Below are 23,023 nucleotides of genomic sequence, written 5' to 3'. Positions count from 1 at the left end.
GGGCCATTTCCTGTGTCCCATCCACAGAGCCCAGCTTCACACCGGGCAGATAGGAAAAGTATTTCCAGTAGTCTATGTTGTAGCATTGACTTGAGAAGAGAGGAGCAAGATGACAAGGAGGGCCATATGGGAAGCAAGGCGAAACACCAGAAAGAGCCCTCGAGTGAGTCAGAATCAGACACGCTGAGCACCTTCTCTGTGCCAAGAGCTTTTCCAGAAACTATATGGTTCACTCTGGTGACAAACATTTATAAAAGCAGTTATTACCTCAATCTTCAAAGAAGGGGAACCCACAGCTCAGAGAAGGTGACAACTTGCACACAGTCACAAAGATACGAAGGAGCAGAGCTGGAATTGGAAGCCCGGCCTCCTAATTCCAAGGCCTCAGGTTCCTTACACCAGCTAACGCTGCTGCCTGGGGCAAATCAGGCAACCTTTCTGAGACTCCCTGTCCTCACCTACACAGTAGGGATCAAACCTTTCCTGAGAACCCCTAGACAGTGGTGACCATGAAAAAGGGCAGGTGAGTTGGAGAGCCTTGGGCACTGGGAGCTGTGGGCACATGTCAGAGGCACTCACATCCACACATGTGCCACACGAGGACTACGCTGTGAGCTTCCTGTCCCTGTTAGCTTCGTGGCTGCTTGAGAAAGAGGAAAGATTAGCCTCGAGCTAATCCCACCTAGGATGGGGTGGGTCTAGGCCAAGGAAACTGATGGGGATTTTGGAGCCAGGATGCCTGGTCGGAGCCATCAGACATTCAGTGTGCTGAAGGCTGGAAGGTCAGCAGCATCTTTCTTGTCTCAAGAAGAAAAGCACAAGCTTACTGAATTAGTATCTTACAAAGCCACAAAATCAAACCCACTGCCATTCCTCTGTTGAAGTATATAGAAAATCAATCAAAGGAAGAAGGGAAAAAACAGGCAATTGTAACCCCAGGAAAAGAGAAAGTATAGCACAGGAGCTATATCATGATGTATTATTGTTACCCTGCAAGTTGAAGTCCCAGCTGCTTAGCTTGTCATTCAAGGCCTTTGTGACCTGGCTGCAGACGTCCCTTAGCCTTGTCTCCCACTGCTCTGTTCCCCTCCTGATCCCTTCTTTTCCCCCAACATGCCAGTCTTCTCTGTGCTCTTGTTCATGTTGATCCCATTTGCTGGAATGCCATTCTCCTCCCCCTACTCATCCTTTAAGATCCACTGTAAACATAACCTCTTCTGAGAAGCATTCCCTTAATGCTATGTTAGGGGCAAGGCATGACTTTATGGAAGAACAAAACCCAGAAAGGGGCAGAGCTGAAAGACACCTTGAAGATTATCTTATACAATTCTCTTCTTTTATCCATAAAGAAAAGGAGGACCAGAGAAGGAAAGTGGCCAGCCCAAAGGGACAGCAGCTAGTCCTACACTCAGGTCCCTTGGCCCCGGGCTCTTTCTACTACATGGTGCAGCCTCTTAATGAATCAGTAAATCCATGAATGGCCAAATGGGCAAATAGAGCATTGCTGAAGCCCTGCCCAAAGAGAGCACTTTGGAATGAACAGTCTCAGCTGTTCTGTGTTAAGGGTTTTCAGTGCACGCAGGAGGGAGAGGGATTCCAGGCAGATAAGAGGCAGCAGGGACAGCAGCCATGGGGTTGGTGGTATTTAGGGCTCCAGCATAAGCTAAGGCCTTTGGGTGCTAAGGGGCAACACTGTGAGTCTAAGTGCCACCCAACCTCAGGAAGCTTGCTCAAAGGAAGGACAGAGCAGGCCCGCAGGCCTGACTTCTTGGTCATGGTCAAAGCTGTCCCATGCTGTCCATGCTCCCAGAGGTGCTACGCTCTGAGGACAATGGGGCAGAGGCAGATAAGAGCTATCAGTACTAGCTCTGCTGCTGCTTCCTCCTGGCTTCCAAAGTCACCTGCATGCTCTAAGATTACTGGTGCTTCCTGATATACTAATTAACCCAAAGCATGACCCCTTCAGTGATGTGGCAGGATGAGGGGGGAATGTGTGGACCTTGAAGATGATAGACAGTTGGTCTAAATCCTGGGCTCCACCTCTTTTGAGTCTTCAATTTCCCATTTGAAAAAACAGGGACAATGCTCATCTGTCTATTTTCTATCCTACATGGTGATGATAAAATGAAATGATATATGCAAAATGCTCAGAATGGTGCCAGTGCATAGTAGGCACCCAACTACCATCCATTCCTTTTTCTCTGCAAAAAGGCATTATCCATTTTTTTAAAGGCTTTTATCTTCTGTTATAATTGTCAGCTTCTGAAGTATCTTCCTATATGACCAATAATGGCTCCACACTGTTTGTATGATAAAGTCAATGCCCCTCAGCATGCCATTGGAGACCTGGCCCTAGCTTACCCTCTGTTGTCCTGACGGTCGGCCACTGTACCTCAGCCATGACTCACTCTTTAAAGCCTAAACCTTCCTTCCCTTTCCTCATGTTGGTCCCTCAGCACACAAGGCTCTTTACCCTTCCTCCGCTCAAAAGCTACCTTTTCTATGATCATTTGCAGAATTAATCATTCCTCCCTTTCAACCTTTTCCTCTAATTCTTACCACTCTATACTTGGGATTCACTCACTGTTCATTAAGTATATAACTATGTGGCAGACTTCATTCATAGTTCTTTTTCCCACTTAATGTGAGCTCCATGAGGGAACAAGCATTGGCTGTCTTCCTCCACAGCACCCAGAATGCCACAAGGCAAACTGTGAGCCACTAGTAAGGGAAGGAATGAGGAGAATACTATATGTAACAGTAGGTCGGTATTTAACAGACAGGCGCAGCGCCCTGTAGAAAATGCAGGTAGAAAAAATTCAGCCCATTAAGAGGTATGACACATAAAAGCACTCTGGCTACCATATACCCATGCCATAGGAATTCCATTTTTTCTAGTGGTGGGGAAGACAAGGGAGTCCTGGTATAGTTAGGGTTCTAGAAACAGTCCCAAGGAGAGACCCTGATGGTGTGGACTAAGCAGTAGTAGTAGAAATGGAGCAAAGTAGACGTTCTCAGGTAAAGTCAGCAAGACCTCCTAGGGGAGTCGATGTGAGGATGAACGAGGAGAGGAGAGGAATCAATATGGACTCCTAGATTTTTGGCTTCAGCAACTGAGTCGATTGTGATGCCATATACTGAGAAAAAGACCCAGTAAAGATGGTCTTAAAAAAGACAAATAAAAGATCTATTCTGAGCACATTACACTGGAGATACCTATTTAAAATTAATGTGGCAATGTCAAATGGGGACCTGGATATATAATTTGGTGCTCAGAGGAGAGGTTGGAACCGAACATAAAAATTGGGAAATCAACAGCATACAAAAAGTTTCTAAAGCCATGGGACTGAATGAGGTTGACTGGAAAACCTGCAGAGAAAGAGACAGGAGACTAACACAAAGCCCCAGAGTGCTCAGACCTTCAGCATTTGGGAGGAGGAGAGGCAGAGCCCATGAAGGAGACTAAGGAGAAGCAGCCAGTGAAACAGAAGGAATCAAGAGAGCAGGGTGTCATGGACACCAAGAAAAGTAACTGTTTCAGGAAGGAAGATGAGTAAGTTTTAGAGGTCCCTGATACAACACTGTGCCTACAGCTAACAATACCATATTGTACACTTAAAAATCTGTTACAACAGTAGGCTTCATTAAATGACACCACAATAAAAAAAATTATTTAAATAAATTAATTAATCTTTTTTGTTTAAATGTGCAACACAGTTTACATGAGGCCAGACCTGAGTGGTGCAGCAGACTTTAGAAACACTTCTTGTGTGGGGATCCCCAGGCCCAGAGAGAGAAATGACTGCCCAGGATCACAGAGACAGCAGGTAGCAGACAATGCTGGGACCAGACCTCAGTCCCTCCTCGGCAGAAGGCTGCCTCCAGCTCATCTACCTCACTGTAGTTTGTACCTTGAGTTCACCTTTGTTAGATTTACCTTTGCTAGGCCCCAAGCCTCGTATTTGTAAACAAGGACAGTGGGTCACGATTGTGGTTTCTGCTCCTGGAAGCAATCCTAAAAGGACCAGAGCATTGTGCTAAAATGTGGTAAGCAACCTTGTGCCCACAAAGGCTGGCATAGAGAGTAATTAGCAAGTACGTGAGCCTCCTTGACAGCCTGCCACCCTCATGTGTGGTCTCACATAGAATGACTCCTGTGGAGTGATACTATCATTGCTTCTTTGGAAATTATAGTGGAAAAAAAATCTACCTTTATTGAAAGCTGAAAAGGCACACCTTGTGATGTGAGGCCAGGCCTTGAAAACAAATGACTCAAAAGAAATGTGACTTAAACAATAACCAGTGGTCCGTAAATACATCTCTGCATTAATTGTAAAACATCTCTCCTGAATGCCAAAGATTTCATCACATTTTCAGCCTGGTAGAGAAGTAAACGCAGTACCCATGCAGTGAGGTGTGACAGTGGCAACGAATATATCTCACTCCAGAGATGAGCAAAGCATGACCTGGGAGAGCGCACTGAGAGCCCACCGAACCAAGGGACTGCTCTGTCTCAGCCAAAAGCCCAGGAGGCCACAACCCGCAGGGAAAGCTCCTCGAGAACGAGCCACCAGCTTCAGACTGAGCAGCATGAGCTGGACCTGAGGTCTAGCCCCAGCTCTGCCACTTACCAGGTGGCAATCTTGGGTCAGTCACTGCCTCTCTTTATGCCTCTCTTTATGCCTCTCTTTAGGCAGAGGAAGAGGAAGGAGCAGATGCCTCGCTGAGCAGGGAGCCCGATGCAGGGCTCAATCCTAGGATCCTGGGATCATGACCTGAGTAGGGTTGCCCTGGAAGCAATGGGATCCAGGAGGACAGCCAAAGAAAGGGAATTCAGTAAGTAGTGTTGAGACAGTATTGGGTAACCATCTGGAAAAATAATGAGGTTGAATCCACACTTGACAATGTGTATCAGAATAAGTTCCAAACGGATCAAAGACTTACATGTTAAAAAACAAACAAACAAACAAACCTAAAAAGTAGTAGAGCAAAATATGAGAAAAGTCTTGAATACCCTGGAATAGGGAGGGCTTCTCTAACTCAAAATCCAGAAGCCACACAGGAAAAGACTGATAAATTTCATCTGTAGAGAAAGAAAAGGTTGCATGGCAAAAACAGGACAAAACAAAACAAAAACAAAAAAACACCAAGAGTAGAAATTTTAAAAAGATGAGAAAATACATTTGTCATCTGAACCACAAAGACCTAACTGCCTTAATACATAAAAAGCTCCTAGAAAATTTTTCAAAGATTTTATTTATTTATTTGAGAGACAGAGCACAAGCCGGGGGTTGGGAGGCAGAGGAAGAGGAAGGAGCAGATGCCCCGCTGAGCAGGGAGCCCAATGCAGGGCTCAATCCTAGGATCCTGGGATCATGATCTGAGCAGAAGGCAGACCCTTAACCAACTGAGCCACTCAAGGGCCCGGCTCCTAGAAATTAATTAGATAAAGACCAACAATCTATCTGGAAAAAAAGGGCAAAGGATATTGAGACAAGCCATACAATATCATCCCAAAGTCCTAATCCCTGGAGCCTGTGAGTGTTACGTTACATGGCAAAGGAGAACTGAGGTAGCAGGTGAAATTAAACTTGCTTATTAGCTGACCTTCAGATACAGAGATTATGCTAGATTATCCAGAGTGGGAGAGGGAGCCCAAAGGAATCACGAGGATTCTTAGAGGGTTTTTTTTGTTGTTGTTTTGTTTGTTTGTTTTAAAGATTTTATTTATTTGACAGAGAGAGATCACAAGCAGGCAGAGAGGCAGGCAGAGAGAAAGAGGAGGAAGCAGGCTCCCTGCTGAGCAGAGAGTCCGATGCGGGGCTGGATCCCAGGACCCTGAGATCATGACCTGAGCCGAAGGCATCGGCTTAACCCACTGAGCCACCCAGGCGCCCCAGGAATCACAAGGATTCTTAAATATGGAAGAGGATGGCAGAAAAGTCAGTGTCAGAGCCGTATGATGAAAGAAAGATTCAACCAGCCACTTGGGGCTTTGAAGATGGCAGGAACCACAGTCAAGAAATGCAGGTGGCCTCCACAAATTGCGAGCAGCAAGAAAACACTCTTCTTATAGATTCCAGAAAAACATGCATCCTGTTCACACCCTGACTTCAGCCCAGTGAGACCCATTTCAGACTCCTGACCTCAAAGTCTACAATAACTCATTTGTGTTGTTCTAAGCCACTAATTTTCTGGTAATCTGTTACAGTAGCGATGAAAAACTAATACATATGTGAAGAAACCCTTCATAAAGAAGAAAATACAGGGGGGACTGAGTGGCTCAGTCAGTTAAGCATCCAACTCTTGGTTTTGCCTCAGGTCCTGATCTCAGGGTCTTGAGATCGAGCCCCATGTCAGGCTCCGTGCTAAGTGAGGAGTCTGCTTGTGATTCTCTCCCTCTGCGCCTTCCCTTTGTCCCTCCCTCACTGGTGAACACACACACTCTCTCTAAAATAAATACATAAAATCTTAAAAAAAAAAAATAAGGACAAAAATACAAAGAGCTCCTGAATATACAAAAAGGTGCTCAATCTTCATTCATAACTATAAGCAGAGGAACTATAAAAGTCACAATCACCTTAAAGGAGAACAGAGTTGGAAAATCTAAAACCAGATATTGGAATTTATTATAAAGCTGCAATCAAGGCGAAATGGTACTAGCATGCACATAGAAGAATAAACTAATGCAAGAGAAGGGAGAATCAAAAACCAAATTTACACATATATACAGTCTCTTGATTTACAACAAAGGAGCCTCTAGAATTCAGTGGGGAAAGGATGAACTTTTCAATAGATGGTTTTAGAGCAATGTGTTGTTGGATTTTTTAAAACACAAATTCAAAATGGATTCTAAACCTAGATGTAAAAGGCAACATTAATAAAGTTTCCAGATGAACACAAAGGAGAATATTTTCATTTCGGGACCTTGAAGCAGACAAAAACGTTTTAAAGAGAGCACAAACACCTCAAACCATTAAATAAAAGACTGATAAACTAGACTTCACTGGAATTAAGGATATCTGTGCATCAAAAGACACCAGTAAGAGAGCAAAAGACAAGCCATTGACTGGGAAAGGAAAAGATGTTCGCGCTATATATATATATATACATATATATATATATATATCACAAAGGACTTGAATCCTTGATGCCTTGTGCAAAACATTAAGAAAAACACAGAAAAAACCCACTTGAGAGTGTTTGCACTTAAGTCTTTGCACTCGACAGAAGAAGCTGACCGAGTGGCCTCTAAGTATATAAAAAGGCGCTTCACGTCACTGGCTATCAAAGAAATGTAAATGAAAATGACAGTGAGGTTCCATACTACTTATTCTGCAGGATGGCCTCGATCAGCAAGACAGAAAACACCTGGCAAGAATATGGCACAGTTGGAATGCCCATATATTGCTGACGGGCAATATGTAACTGGCACCACTACTTTGGAAAACTGTTTATCCACTAACGCTAAGGACCGGATCCAGAAATCCTACCCCAGGTGTGCACTCAGGAGAAACCAGTGTGTATGTTCACCAAAAGGCATGTGTAAGAATGTTGACAGCAGCCTGATTCACAGTCTTCCAAAGGGAAGCAACAGTGAAATGGACATCTGAGTTGTAGTATATTCACCCAGTGGGCTAATACTGACCAATGAAAAAGAACTTCTGCTACACACAAATAGAGGTGTCTTAGAGACAGAATGTGTTGAACAAAAGAAGCTGAACACAAAAGGGTACACAGTGTGTAACACCATTTATATGCAGTTCAGCCACTGACACAGCTCGTTTCTGGAGACAGAAGCTGGAGTAGTAGTTAACTCTGGGGCTGGGGTATTGCCTGAGAAGAGATACCTTCTTAGGTACCTGAAACGTCCTGTGTCTTGTACTGGGTCGTAGTTTCCTAGGTATGTGCATATGGAAAAACTCATCAAACTGGACCTCTAAGATCTGTACACTTTACTGTATATATATTGTAACTCAATTTAAAAAGTAAAAAAAAAAAAAAAACAAAGACCACTCTTAGTAGTTTTTCACCCATCAGATTGGTGAAAATCTAGAAGTTTCTTGACATACTCTTGCTGCAGAAACAGGCACTCATTTATTACTAGTGGGAGTGAAAAATGGTATAATTCCTATGAGGGCAAAATTGCCTATGCCTATGCAAAATTGTTATGCTTACTCTTTGATACAATAATTTTGCTTCTAGGGGTTTATTCTTCAACATCCCACCAATGAAATGACATATATACACAAGGTTGTTCACTACACCATTACCTATAATAGCAAAACATCAGAGATGATCTACATGTCCATCAAAAGGGTATGGGTTAAATAAATCCATAGGTACATTGGAATATTATATACCTGTAATACTATCTGGGGGGGCTTTTATGCTGATAAACTATTGAAAGAAAAAATAAGACACTACAAACTATGTACCATATAGTACCACTGATGTGAAAGGAGGGATAAAAATATATCGTAGCAGGTTGGGGGAACCAGGTGGTGGGTATTAGAGAGGGCACAGATTGCATGGAGCCCTGGGTGTGGTGCAAAAGTAATGAATACTGTTATGCTGAAAATAAATAAAAAAAAAAAGAAAAGAAAAAAAACTATATCTTGTAATATAGATATTATATCTTATATTATATATAATATGTGCATGATATAAGTATATTTTTGTATTAACTGAAATGCAGGGTTAAAACTATATAACATTATAAAAATATATATATTGTAGCATTTACTTAATATGTGCAAAAAGAAACTAGAAAAATACAGATGAACAGACATTAGCTGCACATGTGGTAGAAGGATTTTTGTACATTGGACAAATAGGAGGACAGGGAAGGAGGAAGGTTTTTCATTTTAAATCTTTTTATGCCTGGGGCGCCTGGGTGGCTCAGTGGGTTAAGCCGCTGCCTTCAGCTCAGGTCATGATCTCAGGGTCCTGGGATCGAGTCCCGCATCGGGCTCTCTGCTTGGCAGGGAGCCTGCTTCCCTCTCTCTCTCTCTCTCTCTCTCTCTGCCTGCCTCTCCATCTACTTGTGATTTCTCTCTGTCAAATAAATAAATAAATCTTTAAAAAAAAAAAATCTTTTTATGCCTTTTAAGTTTGAATCATATGTGTGCGTTAATTATTCAAAAATTAAATAAGTAAATTAATTTTTTAAGCAGTAAGGGACAATGAGAGGGGGGAAGAAGAATCCTAAAAAGGGGTAGTTTTCCAAAACAATGTCATCAACTTCACAGTTCTATCTGGTGATTATACACAGAACTGCTGAATCGGAAGGAGAAGACATTTAGGGTACAAGACAGAAGCTGCTAACATGAAGGGGAACTAAGATGAGATCATCTTATCTGGTGGCCTTAAAACCAGGCTAGACTGTCACTGGTCCGCAGGACGGCAGCATGGGGGGTAGCGGACCACAGGCTCTGAAGTTAGAGGCCTGGGTTAAAGACCTGGCACACTTACTCCTCCCAACAAACCACTCAGCCTAGGCTTCAGCTTCCCTCATCTAGAAAATGGAGTTAATAACAGCACCAACTCAGTGATTTGCTCTGAGGATTAAATGAGATAGTATAAAGCATTTATGCTTTGCCAATCACACTGTGCACAGGACCATACAGTTTACACTTGCCTCTAAGCTCTCTGCAAGCCCCTGGGGCTTGGAGGTATGGCCTCTTAGAGGAACAGCCAGTGTCAAAAAATATTTAATTCTCACTATTAAATTCCTCTCTGACCCTGCTTGATGGGTTTCAAGTGAAGGTCAGATGTTTTGCCACACATATTACAAAGGTACAAAGGTTCAATAATTGGAAATCATCACTGAAACGAAGGGGGGAAAAGATCCTTACATAGATTACAGCTCTAATTTGGTAAGAGAGCTGGCTTTGCTTGGAGGAGGAGGAGGAGGAGGTGGTTATGACACTTTCTTGCCAAATATCTAACCCTTTAACAATGCATGTCTGGCAAGCCTGAATGCTCCAGGAAAAGGCCACCAATAAAATCCTTTCCAAAGGTCTGCGTGGAGCGGGGAGAGAGGAAATGCAGTCAGCTCTTTTTTTCTCTGCAGGAAGGGAAGGCTGAACAACTGCACATCAGGAGAGAAGGCAAACAAATTGCCCATTCAAGCCAAAATAAGCTGCTCCCAGGGGAAGCAAAACAGCTGGAACCAATTCAGCCAGACACGGAGGTGAGGCCCCCAAAGACGGAGCCAGACCTGGAAGCCAGCCTCTGGTAGGCAGGGATCTTCTGAGCAAGTGGTGGTCACATGCCCTCATGTCACCTCTGCTGACCTCAGTCTCTGCCCACGAATGGGAGCCAGTCAGCCAGCTCTGTGAGATGCAGAGGGAAATCCTAGGTGGGAAGGCAGGAAGAAAGAAACAGCCCGGCAAACCTGCCAAGCGAGCAAGCACCTGCTGAGCACCTGTTACATGGCAGGCACCGAGCAGGCACCTGACATGCCTATGCCATTTCGCAGAACAACTTTCAGGGGCGGGTTGATCACACACATGAGGAATCGGGCCCACTGAGCCAGCAGGACCGTGCATGGCACAGTTAGAAAGGGCCAGGCCAGCTGTGGCCTCTGCCTCAGCGCTCTCCTTCCTGATCATCACTTGAGTTTCTCTGCGCCTCACTCCAGCAGCTACTCCTTTTCCGAAGCAGGAACTCGCGCTGCCTCACCATCCTGTCTAGCCACGGCCATGCCTCGTGGCAGACACAGAATATGTCAAGAGAAGTGTTATTGGAAAATTAAGGCAAGAACCAAACCAAACTGCAAAAGAAAGGGAAAAAAGAAACCTGGAAGTGAATGAAGTAGCAGAGTAGAATTATTTTGTTCCCTAGAGAAACCTCAAGTGTGGCTGCTGTGGGGTTTGCTTCAGGCTGGAACGTGCATGTTCTGAATCCCTGTCTGGGACAGCGGATAGCAGAAGCCCCATCTGGAACCAATCCGGCCTAGCACTGTTTCCAGATCCCCCAGACTGGCGTCCCCAGGCTCCAAGTTTTACAAATCCCTTTTGTAGCTACACTTGGATTCTGCACTGGTCCCTGGCATTCTGGGTGGAAGACACTTCCCTCTGTAGCTCCTGAGGTTCCTACCTTGAGCATTAAACCTTTTTATACTCATCTTATAATTACTTCCTTCCTTGAAATCTTCATACATGATGATGATAATGATGATGATGATGGAGATAATGCCAGCTAACGTTTATTGAGCCTCTATTTTTGTGCCAAGCACTGTTATTAGCACTTTATATAACAAACTTATGAGGTCAATAATACGATATTCCAGATGAGGCCATCAAGACACAGGGCGGGTTAAGCCACTTATACAAGAGTACACAGCTCCTGAGTATGGGAGCCAGGACTAGAATCACGCAATCCGACCCAAGGGTCTGTGCTCTCCCTGACCACCACCCGCACTGGATAGGGTGGAAAGAACAGTCTGGTAAGTCAGGTAGACAGCTCTATTATTTATTGCTACCTACCCCTGATCAACCCGTATATCCTCTGAGTCTCAGGTTTCTTCTCTATAAAATGGGTATAGCAAACATACTTTGCGGAGTGTCCATTCCAAAAGCAGGTCCTGAGTTATGTCCTTCCACCCGTCTCTATTCCGCCTCCCTCTCTGGTTTGTCTGTCGCACATTCATTAGACACTAAAGCTGCTTCTACACTCGAGGAAAGTTTGGCTCCCTTATATTCTGTTCTAGTCTATTCTGTAACTGTTCTGCGCCTACCACATGGGAGACCCAGCACCAAGCACAGAGGGCCAGATCTCAGGGAATGAGACTGGAGGGGGAGGAATCCATCTAAAGTAGGCAATTGTAGAAGGGCTGAGGCCAGGAGCTGGCTGTGAGAACCAGGCTTTACCTCAGAAGGAACTCTCCTCCTTCAGCTTGTCTCCCTCTCCTGGCCTTCTGCCAGAGTCAACAGGCACTTCCTGTCACACAGCCTGCATCCCACAGGGCACCCATGGAGGGGCCCATCCCTCCAGTGGTGGGGGGCCTCTGCTCCCAGCTCACACACACGCAGGGAGACAGGCCCAGAGCTGTGTGACTGGGCCCACCTTCCCTGATTCTGCAACCATGCATTCAACAGACTGTCAGCCAAGACCAGGCACTGAGGACAAAACAGAAAAGAACAGGTCCGCCCTCCAGGAGCTCACTGGCACAACTTGCTCTCCATGGCCTCTGATGTTCTCCTCACTACGGTAACACTGGCCACTTTTCCAGAATGTTATCATCTCTTCCTCCCAAGTAACAATGGTTTCACTAGCACAGTTACACTAGGCAAGCCATTCTCCCCTCTCCCCACCCTGACCAAGAGAAAGGAGAAGCAAACAGAACTATAAATACACACACGTATTTCTCTCACACCTCCTTTATACCAGGTAACTCACACACAGTAATCCTCACAGCAGTCCTGCAAAGTGGAGATCCCCCCCGTTACAGAGATGAGGGGGGAATGGAGGCTCCAGAGAGATGCAGCCGGTGTGAACCAAGGCTGTCTACCTGCACAGGCTATGCTCTTTCTACAGCCCGAGGCTGCCTCTGTCTACTCAGCCTGCTACCCTGCTAGCACCTGCCCCTCCTTCATTGGGACTGTGTGCTTTCTCGTACTCAGAGTCCCTGCCATCTTCTTTTGGCACTGGTCACAGAGGGAGCTAAGCCCTCTCCTGGACCGGCAAGAGCAGCAGCGGCAGCACCCCCGGCACCACCTCGGACCCCCTGCTTAGCTTGTCTTTATTACACCCAGGCTGGAGCAGCTCTGGTACAAAGTATCTGGGGCGGCTGCAAAGCGGCACAGGTTTGCCATTACATTTTCTCGCTCCTTCTCTGACTCCAGCCCAGTTTACTCCCCGCCCCCCTCTGCTAGCTGGCAGCCTACCTCCTCAGCTGTCCTTGGTTCTGCCTCGTTGCACATCACGTTCGGGCCTACAGAGTAGTGCTTCCAACTGCTGCCACCGCAGGCGGCTGAGCCCCGTCTAAGCTCAATTCAGACAACAGTGCTCAGGTCTCTGCAGAGTACCAGGCACTGCTCTGGATGCTGCAGATCGGCAGGAAACAAAAAGAAAATGCAGGGGCCTTGCCCTTCAGAAGCTGAGTCGGAGGCTGGGAGAGAAGTAGCCAGGAACAGAAGTCACCAACAGAAGGCAAGCAGTGATGGGTTTGTAATAGGATCCTAAAATATCAGAGCAGGAAGGAATCTTGATTTTCTGTTTTAAAGCCTCCATTTTACAGATGGGGAGCTAAAGCCCAGAACAGGACAATTAGAACAAATATCAGATAATAATAATGAACATTTCTAAAACCCTTCCTAGGAGCTAAGCACTGCTCTATGTGCTTTATATATATTAACTCCTGGAACCCTCACAACAACTCTAGAAGGTAGGCGCTACTGCCCTCCCATGGAGGGGTCAAGTACCTTGTCCAAGTTCACACAACTAGTAAGTTTTTAAAGAATTGAGATCATACTACATATGCAATACAGAAGCCTGTATTGCACTCAGGCAGCTGGGCCCTACAGACGTGCCTCTTAAATGCAGTGACATGGATACTAGTCTACCTGGAGAAGTAACGAGTAAGCTTCTTGAAGGAATTACTCATGGGCCTAATCATAAAAAGAGTGAACCTTGGTTATCCAGAATCAATGAAGAAGAAACCTCAACCAGTCAGAAGGCTGACTTCATCTGGGAGTTCCTGAGTGCCATGGAATACAAGGCAGTGGGAGGCAGTGAGCAGAGTCCCTTCCTCCCAAGAAAGAGGAAAGAACCTGGATTAAGGGATTTGTTCAGAGAAACAAGAGCAGCCCAGTCTTCTCCCCCCTCTTATGTCTGGCTTTCTATACATGATATCCTTCATCTGTAAAATCTTTAATACCCTCAAATGCCACTGCCTGGGGCAGGGAGGCCACCTTAAAAAGACACTCAATGATGTGGACAGAAATTTCTAGCAAAGGGGCTTCTAGTAAATCCTTGAGCAACCAAAGACTTCCATATTTCTTAGAATCTCCTCCAACATGTGTACACACACACACACACACACAGGTACCCTGGCCTTTGATCAACCAAGTCTTCTCTAACTCTGCCACAGAGTTTCAGAACACACATAGCTCTCAGTATACTAATTACTCACCAATCACAGCCAGATTATGCTCTGAGCCACAAGAGATCTAAAAAAAGAAAAACACAAATTATATTAGAGAAAGAAAATTCCTTGTCCAAAGAAAAGTACTCAGCTTTTTCTCATCTGCTCACTGCCCCTTTCACCCTCCAGGCTCACAAAGAACATGACATGTACTTTCATACCTCAGGGCCTTTGCACATGTGGCTCCTCTGCTAGGAATGCCCTCTTCTTATTTGCCTAGAAAACTTCCACTCATCCTTTAAAGGCTCAATGTGTCCATTGAGACTCCTTTGCTTCTAAGTGGACTCAAGTACTCCCTTCATTATGCAACTTATCTGTACCCCATTGTAGCAATTCTCTTACTGCCTTTTATACCTGCTCCTGTCTCTTCGATAGACTGCATGTGTCTTGAGAACAGACCTGGATGGCACAAGGTGTGGGACTCAGTTAACACCCGCTAAGTGAGAGAATGAATGAAAAAACCAAGTACATAAAAGAAAAAATAGCTACAACATAAGTGACGAAGAATCATTTGGGGTTCTGAACCTAGTGTTTTCACCCAGCCAGCAGCACTTCCTGACTTTCAGTCTTTACCCATCCCAGCCGCTACCAGGAGGAAGTAAGTGGAAATATAAACGCGTAAGTGCTTCCCCAGGTACTAATTAAAAGAAACTCTGGACTCTGGAGAAGCATCCTGTGACCTTTATCAGGATGCTCACTTCAGCTCCTGGCGAGAGGAAGGCTTCAGGTCCCTGTGGAACTTCAGTGCTGCAAGGGCCCTGGGGATCATCTAGTCCTATCTTTCTACATTGTGGGGAGACAACAGAGGCTTGGTGAGAGGAAATAAGTTGCCTTGGATGCCAGAGCAAGCGTGCATCAAAACAAAGACTAGAGCATCCCTGATCTTCCTAAGGCTCACACTAGTTCCTTTCTTGAGGCTGTAGCTTCTCACCCCTTCCCAGTGAAAACCACTTGGAAATGATATTCAAAGGTCATTAGCACAGGCCCCTGACAGTCAAGGTAACAGGCTCAAAAGCCATTTGAGTATCGGAGGCCTACTAACACACTGTTAGGTGAGAAGGGTCAGCAAAGCTTCTGAGACTTTTGTCTTTGTAAAAGCTGTGTGCTCCAGATCCCAGCCTCTAGAGGAAACAGAGATACCCGCACTTACGTGAACTCCCTGACAGTGTCTGGCAAAGAAACACCTGCATATTTTGCCCTAGTCAATATTTCCAGGTGTATAGCCTCCACATTCCCTTGAGGCTTAGTGCCTGAGTTGTCTGATGGGTTCCCCCATCCTCCGCCCAGGACCATACACACAGCACAAGTTCACTATATGCCTCCTGGTGACACTGTGGCTGGGGCCCTAGCTTCTGCCAGAGGGAGCTGCTTAGATTAAGGAATTGGGAAATACTTAGATCTCTAACAGTAGGGGAATGCTTATGTAAATTATGGTGGATCCATCTGGTGGACTATTATGCAGCATTGGAAAATAATGCTTACAATAAAGAAAAATGCTCATGATACCCTATGAACTGAAAAATCACAGAAAAAACTGTATATGTGGTATGATCTCGACTCTTTAAAAAAACACAAACAAAAGAGCTGAAGAAGATACATCAGAAGTTCATAGTGAAGGATGTCTGGGTGGCTCAGTGGGTTAAGCCTCTGCCTTTGGCTCAGGTTATGATCTCAGGGTCCTGGGATTGAGCCCCGTATCAGGCTCTCTGCTCATCAGAGAGCCTGCTTCCCCACCTCCTCTGCCTGCCTCTCAGCCTACTTGTGATCTCTCTCTCTCTGTCAAATAAATAAATAAAATCTTTAAAAAAAAGTTCATAGTGATAGCCTCGGGGCTAGGAATGAGGTATGCATTATAAGTATGGTTTTCCTTTTGCTTTTTCTATGCTCTCCTACATTATATACAGTGATCTCATAATCAGGAAAATTTGTATTAAAAATAAATATAATGTACCTACAACAAAGGAAAAATAATAAATATGGCTACAAAATAAATATGCTATAAAATCTGATATGTTCTGAAGTTGTGGGGGAAAAGATTCGAAGGAAATATGACCAATAATAATGATAGTTGCACTGCGATGGTAGGTTTATAAAATACTTTTTCTTATAGTCTCTAGTTTTCAAATAGTCTTTAAGTGATGGCAGCAGTGGCAGTGGGGGAAGCAGTAACAGCAGGATTTCAAGTCACCATATATTGAAGAGGTATGAAATCCAAGCAGCACGCCAATGCACTCTGTAAACATAATTTCTTCTTAATCATCCCAACAATCTTTTTAGGGAGGTTTGACTGTGCTCATTTTAGAGATGAGAAAACTGAGGCCCACACTGCCTTAAATAACTTCCACAGCTAGCTAGATGGCAGCAGCAGAAAGAAAACCCAGTCGGCCTGATCTCCAATGTGATGTTCTGTACTGCTAGACATTATCTTTGTTTTTTAAAAATAAAGTTATTTCATTTTACAAACTGTACACAGAGAAAGGGCTTGCCTCTGACATCCAGGGTTCACCCTGGGGCTGCGGACAAAAGAGCTGACCAACCTGGAGGACTGGATCTTGCAGAAACAAGCCCCTGACAAAGGCCAGTATCAGGCAGCAGATGCTGTCCTGAATTAATGAGTGAGGCCCTGATGAATGGAGTTTGTCAAGAAAATGCAGAACTGGAAGCTCCAAGCTCCCTACTGCTTCTTGCTGTCTGTGCACTAGGTCAGGAGACCAAACACCACAGGCCACAAAATCCCAGGGCTACAACTCCTTCAACAAGATCGTATCAATGACCATTTGTTTCCCATGGCTTCTGTCAGCATCCACCCAACCCAGCTGCAGGCAGCTTTCTAGAAGACTCTGTTAACAATGGCAGCATGCCCAGGAGAAAGAGGTTCAGAGCCAGGAAGCCAGGTGAGTCCTAGGCCCTCTGCTTTATGGCTCTGAGACCCTTGGCAAGATAAGTGCTCGGGCCTCAGTGTTCTCTCTCAGGTGTAACCAGTAGATAACGGCGTCACCCTGTCTGCCTCACAGAACTGCTACAGGACAAACGAGACAACCCATTCCTTCGCAACCATTTGTCGCACTTTCCTTATGTATATATGTGAATGTCCTGCCCTTTCATAAGCTCCCCCATGCTTCAAGGCCCGCATGAGTAGGTGCTGTTTAGCTTCTGGCCTCACTTCTTCTCTCTGCTACTCATGAACCTCAACCCAAATAACATACTCCCGTTTTTTTCCCCATTTACACTACATTATATTTTCTCTAAGAACATAAGGCAATTTCAGGCTTTTATGAACACTATTTTCCTTGACTTGAATTCCCTTTTTCCCGCTATCTACCTAGCTAAATCCTTTAAGATTGCCCAAACATCACCTTCTGGTAAAGACTGCCCTGATTCTGGAAGCACAGCCAGCTGCTCTGCCCCACATGCTCCCATGGCACGATGCATCATAGCCTTATCACACAGGACATGTCTATTTGTGAAGTGTGTCTGTGTGAAGCAGCTCTGTCCCTCAGACGTCCAGCTGACTGCCTCCCCAGGAACGTCTCTGTCACACAGCCCAAGCAGCCAGGGCATCAAGTTGGAGGCAGGGGAGGGGTACAAAGAGGAGGGACCCTGAGGAGTGAGATGATCCCGAAACAAGTATGAGTAGCGGTGTGGCCATTCCTGCCCAACAGGAGCCAGGTGCTGAGATGCACAGTGAGGGCAGGAAGAGAACGGGGCTACAAGAACATAGTGTTGAGGTGAGAGAAGCCTGAAAAGCAACAACAGGATTGTTTCAGGAACTCCAGCATGGCAAAGCACAGCAGACCAGCAAAGGAGGCTGGTCCTGGGAGACAAAAGTCCTACTACAGAGAAAGTAGCTTCCAGCTGGCTGACTGGGGCCTTCAGGAGAAGGGGCACTCCTCCCCACAGGCGAGGGGAGCAAAAGTGACTGTGGAAGTGTATGCTGACTCGGGGCTGCTGAAACACTACAGGGGTCTGCTCTGTTCAGGTCCCTCAGCCACAGGAGGCAGAGCTACAGCAAACCGTTTCCAAACCCTCAGCTGCCACAGGGCCAAGATGCCCTGGCAAGCCTCCTGCCAGGCTAGACTCCGACAGTTCTTGTGAAGAAAGTCGCAACTCCCCTGGGGGCTGGATCCCACAAATACAGTTGGACAGGGATGAACTGACTGGTAGTAGATGCCCAGCAAATCTGTGCTCGTCTCGGGGGCACAAAGACTAAAATAGGAACACTACGAGAGTAGATGCCCAGAGAATATATGCTGAATGCATTAATGGGTTAAATGAATGAAGAACTAAATGAATAAGCAAAAATTGGATGAATGTGAAAACATCTGCCAAACACTCATGTGAGTACTCTAGCTCTGGGCAGTACTGTTGTACCACTTCTGGAAACAGGTGACTGTCCCTCACTGAGAGCTATGGCCAGCCAGATGACTGCTTTGCCTGTATTATTTACTTACACCAAGGAGAGCAGATAGGTTCTTTTGTTACAACTGTTTCTACAAATGGGGCAATTGGGATTCAGAGAGTACAGTCACTTGCCCCGCCTCTTACAGCTCCTGGGGCTGCAGATTCTGTGATCTTTCAAATTCAAGTGTTCTGTCCTCCCAATGGTTTTAATTTCCCTGTTGGCAAACAGGATGGAAATAAACCAACCACCCAGGCCCAGTTCCTTGTATCCGGAAACCATGTAGCTACCAGCAAGGGATCTTAAGCTGGGGCAGCCCTAGATTTACAAGGTCCAAACATCTTCCTGGGGCTCAGACCGCCCACCTCCGGACCAATCAAGGAGCTGCTGCAGAGCTTTTTCTTGGGGGAAATGGCTATGAAGTGGCAACAAATCTTCACCCCTGCCCTCCCTAGCGGATAACTCCTATCAGACTGTTCAACTCTGAACGCGGGAGGGGGACAAGCAAGGAAGGTGTGTGTGTGACGGGGACTCTGGGGAAGTAGCACTGAGATCCCCAGGAGAGGATGTAGGGCCTGGGCCAATTCCGCGCCCCTGGCCAGGAGCCATCCTCATCTTCCCAGGAGCAGCCCCGCCCCACCTCCCCCACCCCAACCGCGCCCCAGCCCTGGGACCACCCGGGAACACCTCGGCCTGCGGGGCCCTCTGATTGGTTCCCGCCCTGTGCCAATGGGCCCGTGTGCCCCGCGGATGCTATGGCAACCAGGCGCCTGGCGGAGGCGGGCCATTCCCCGGGACTCAGAGGAGGGATTCGAAGCCTGGGCTCTGCACCGCCGAGAGTCTTTGGCAGGCACCACCTCCCAGAGGAGAAGCATGTTGGGAGAAGCTCCAGAAAGACAGCCTCCCGACGGCGGGGGTTAACTGGGAAGGGACGGGTGTCTCCGTGCAGCCTTTGCTAGAACTCCACCCAAACCCATTTGCCCTGTGTGTAGAACTCAGAGGAGATAACTGGAATTTCCAAACCTGTTATAAAAGCAGGCTGGGAGCCTGGGCATGTTTTACAGGCAAACTGCACTGCTGTCAGCCAATGGAGTTTTCCCCTTAGGCTCAGAAATAGCCCCAGATGGAGGCCATCAAGGCAGGAAAGAGGCAGCAGAGTTGCTTGCTTTGGAAGAACCTAGCCTTGGATGCAAAGATACTTCTAACTCCTTTGTGAGGCTTCAACTTTTAACTGAAGCCTAGATGTCAGAGGAGGCCAAAAAATAAGAGGCTCCATCTGTCCTCCAACTCAAAGTCCATTGACTGTGCTCCCAGAGAACCCATTTTCCCTGTAAAGCCAATTCCTTTTTTTCAAAGCACATTTTATACATAAGAAGATGAGATTTAAAGTAGGTTCTACTACTTCCTCAGAGAGATTGGCTGGGGAGGGGGGGGAGCTAAAAGCTGGTAATTGCCTGGATGCCAGGCATGTGGCATCATGGAATTTCACTCTATCTGCACAGCATCACAGCTGCTCTGGGTAGTAGGAATCTGTGTCCCTACTCAACAGATGAGCAAACTCAGAGAACTCAATCACTGGTTCCAAGTCACAAGGGGCTATACACCCAAGTCAGCTTTGATCCAAAGCCTGTGAGCGTCACCACTATATACATATTGTCTCTGCTCTTCTGATACTGGTACCAGATCACCCCCATCACTAAGGCTCAAACTGTGAAGTGGCAGCTCTATCTCCTCCTACCCTGTCTCCAGCCTGTTGGTTCTGCCTTTTCAAAGACTCTCAAATTTATGTCTTGATCTCCATCTTAGTCCTTTTCACTCCAGCCAGGAACATTTTTGTTTATTTGTTTGCTTAAGATTTATTTATTTGAGAGACAAAGCACAGGGGCAGGGGCAGAAGAGGGAGAGAATTCTCAGACTCGTCACTGAGCATGAAGCCCCAATGGAGGGCTCGGTCCCAACACCCTGAGATCATGACCTAGGCCGAAACAAAGGGTCGGACATTCAACCAACTGAGCCACCCAGGCACCCCCAGCCTGGACTCTTTAAAGAGTCACTAAATGACTTCGGGCTTTCTTCTGCCATGTCTGATTTTTTTTTTTTTTTTTTAACTTGGAAGTTGTCATAGTCTCAAAGCTCCTAACAACTTCCTACCATACCTGATCTCTCGCTCTCCTTTGCCACATAGAAACCTACTAACCCATCAACACAAGTAGCTTCTCTGCCCCTGGGAAATCTGTTTCCCCACAACTGTACCTTTTTTTTTTTTGCACCACTCTCCCTTCTCCATATCGTTTTGAACCCTACTAAGCCAACAAAACTCAGTTCCAAACCCACTTCCTTGAGGAAGTTTCCCAAATCTTCTCTTAAATCCTACCACTTGTCTTGGCTGAAGTTTCCTTTTGTCAACTCTCCCTTGTACTCTTAATAATTTGGGCACTGAGGTAGACCATGTCTCCCCAGTCAGTGTGGGGTAGGAGTTATGGAACCAGAAGACCTAGATGTGAGTCATGGCCCTGCCACTTCCTGGCCTTGGACAAATCTGTCTGCATCTCTGGACTTCAGTTCCCTCATCTTTAAAATGGAACAGTAAAATCCAAATAGATCTCATACATACTAAAACCTGCTCATGCCCTCCCCCATCTACAGAATAAAATTTACTTTGAGCTTGACACTGTTCTTCAGATAATGTGTCCACAATATATAAAAATATATAATTTGGGAACATATAAAAGGAACTGGTATAGCTTCATTTCCCTTTTCAACAGAGTTCCTCTATTGGCAAAAAAGGAGAGGACTTAAGAAACATCTGCTGAATTAGAATATAATATATACAAATTAGCAGACACTCAGAATGCCTGCTTTCCCCACTTTAAGGGAATTCCTTTCTCCTAAGTTACCATGTTGATACCAGGAACTCCTGTTTCCTGTGGCCAACCTAACCGGTGTGGATGGACTATGGATGGAAACCTATCTCAGAGTAGGTTAATGTATGGCTAAAGCCTGTAAAGTGGCCTGATGGGAAGGGGTTAGGGAGTGAGTCCCCTACTTCGTAGCTAGAGCAATGGCTAGAAGGAACAGACACAAGGTTAATATAAGGAGCAGTTACAGGCAGAAGAACCAGGACAGCAGGAACAATCAAAGTAGAGAAGAGTAGCTAAGTCACTAGAATGTGAGATTTCTTGATTCCAGTGCTGAGGGTTTAAAAAGGTCGAGGTTTCTGAGGTGGTTTGTGTTCCAAACCTTCTCGTTGTTCTTTTATGAGGTATTCACTTAACCTATTTTTCCTACTTGTACCCATTCTTACAATACTAAAGTAACCTAAGACTATCTCTTACCCTTACTAAAGCACCTAAAGCAATAATGCATCTGGACTTCAGAAAAGGCACACCATTAAGTTACCTATACCCTTGAGAACAGCCTGGAACACTGTAAGCCAACCAACCAACCTCAAATACAGGTAATTAATGGAATCAGGCCAGTTAGAAAATACCCTATAGCATCTTTCTCAAAAACAATTGAACTCTTGCCCAATAATAGCCAAGACAGGCTGAAATCTAAAAAGACTGCAAGGGCACCTAGATGGCTCAGTGGGATAAAGCCTCTGCCTTCGGCTCAGGTCATGATCTCAGGGTTCTGGGATCGAGCCCCACATCGGGCTCTCCACTCAGCGGGGAGCCTGCTCCTCCCCCCACCACATCCAACCGCGTGCCTCTCTGCCTATTTGTGATCTCTGTCTGCCAAATAAATAAATAAAATCTTTAAAAAGACTGCCAATACTAAGTGCTGGTGAGGATGTGGAAGAACTGGAAGACTCTTACACTGCTGGCAGGAATATAAATTCAACAACTGCTTTGAATAACTATTTGGCAGTATCTACCAAAGCTAAACATAGATCGATATAGATAGACACAGCTGCCAGGAGAACCAGGTACCCAAAATGATTACTTCATTCCATCCAAAGGCATGTATAAGAATGTTCATAGCAGGGGTGCCTGGGTGGCTCAGTGGGTTAAGCCTCTGCCTTGGGCTCAGGTCATGATCTCAGGATCCTGGGATCAAGTCCCGCATCGGGCTCTCTGCTCAGCGGGGAGCCTGTTTCCTCCTCTCTCTCTGCCTGCCTCTCTACTTGTGATCTCTCTCTCTGTGTCGAATGAATAAATAAAATCTTTTTAAAAAATGTTCATAGCATTTTTATTCATAATAAAATAAAAAAATAAAATTAACCAAATATTCATCATCAGTAGATGATGGATAAGTGTGGTATTCAAAATACTTTATAACAATTGGGACGAAAACTGCTATTCGCAACATGGATAACTCTTCAAGAATCTTGGTGAACAGAAGAAACTAGAAACAGAAGGGTAAACAGTGTGTGACTACTTACATGAAGCTCAATAATAGGCAAAACTTATTTCAAATAAATAATACAACTATTCTGAAGTGGGTTAAAAATAACCAATCCTGGGGTGCCT

At 45.5% G+C, this 23,023-nt stretch overlaps 1 protein-coding gene across 8 annotated transcripts in view; it reads right to left on the bottom strand.

The window, feature by feature from the left end:
* Positions 1 to 23,023, bottom strand: part of SERGEF (secretion regulating guanine nucleotide exchange factor) — a 219,146-nt gene that overhangs the window by 70,059 nt on the left and 126,064 nt on the right. For 5 of the 8 annotated variants that reach the window (XR_009405561.1, XM_059407537.1, XM_059407550.1 and 2 more), the window contains one exon: positions 14,141 to 14,177. The exons of 1 other annotated variant lie outside the window; for it this stretch is intronic. Coding sequence is in view for 5 of the 7 variants with exons in the window: in XM_059407537.1 (XP_059263520.1) it covers positions 14,141 to 14,177 (37 nt within the window). In the remaining 2 variants the exon portion in view is untranslated. Of the gene's footprint in view, positions 1 to 12,893; positions 13,188 to 14,140; positions 14,178 to 23,023 lie in introns of those variants that run through there. 2 more of the 8 variants (XR_009405555.1, XM_059407566.1) reach the window with 2 other exon arrangements.

The sequence above is a fragment of the Mustela nigripes genome, chromosome 1 (assembly GCF_022355385.1).
Source record: "Mustela nigripes isolate SB6536 chromosome 1, MUSNIG.SB6536, whole genome shotgun sequence".
NCBI classification, from domain to species: Eukaryota; Metazoa; Chordata; class Mammalia; order Carnivora; family Mustelidae; genus Mustela; species Mustela nigripes.
The sequence above is the reverse complement of the archived record's forward strand: the minus strand, read 5'-3'. Positions and strand labels throughout refer to the sequence as shown.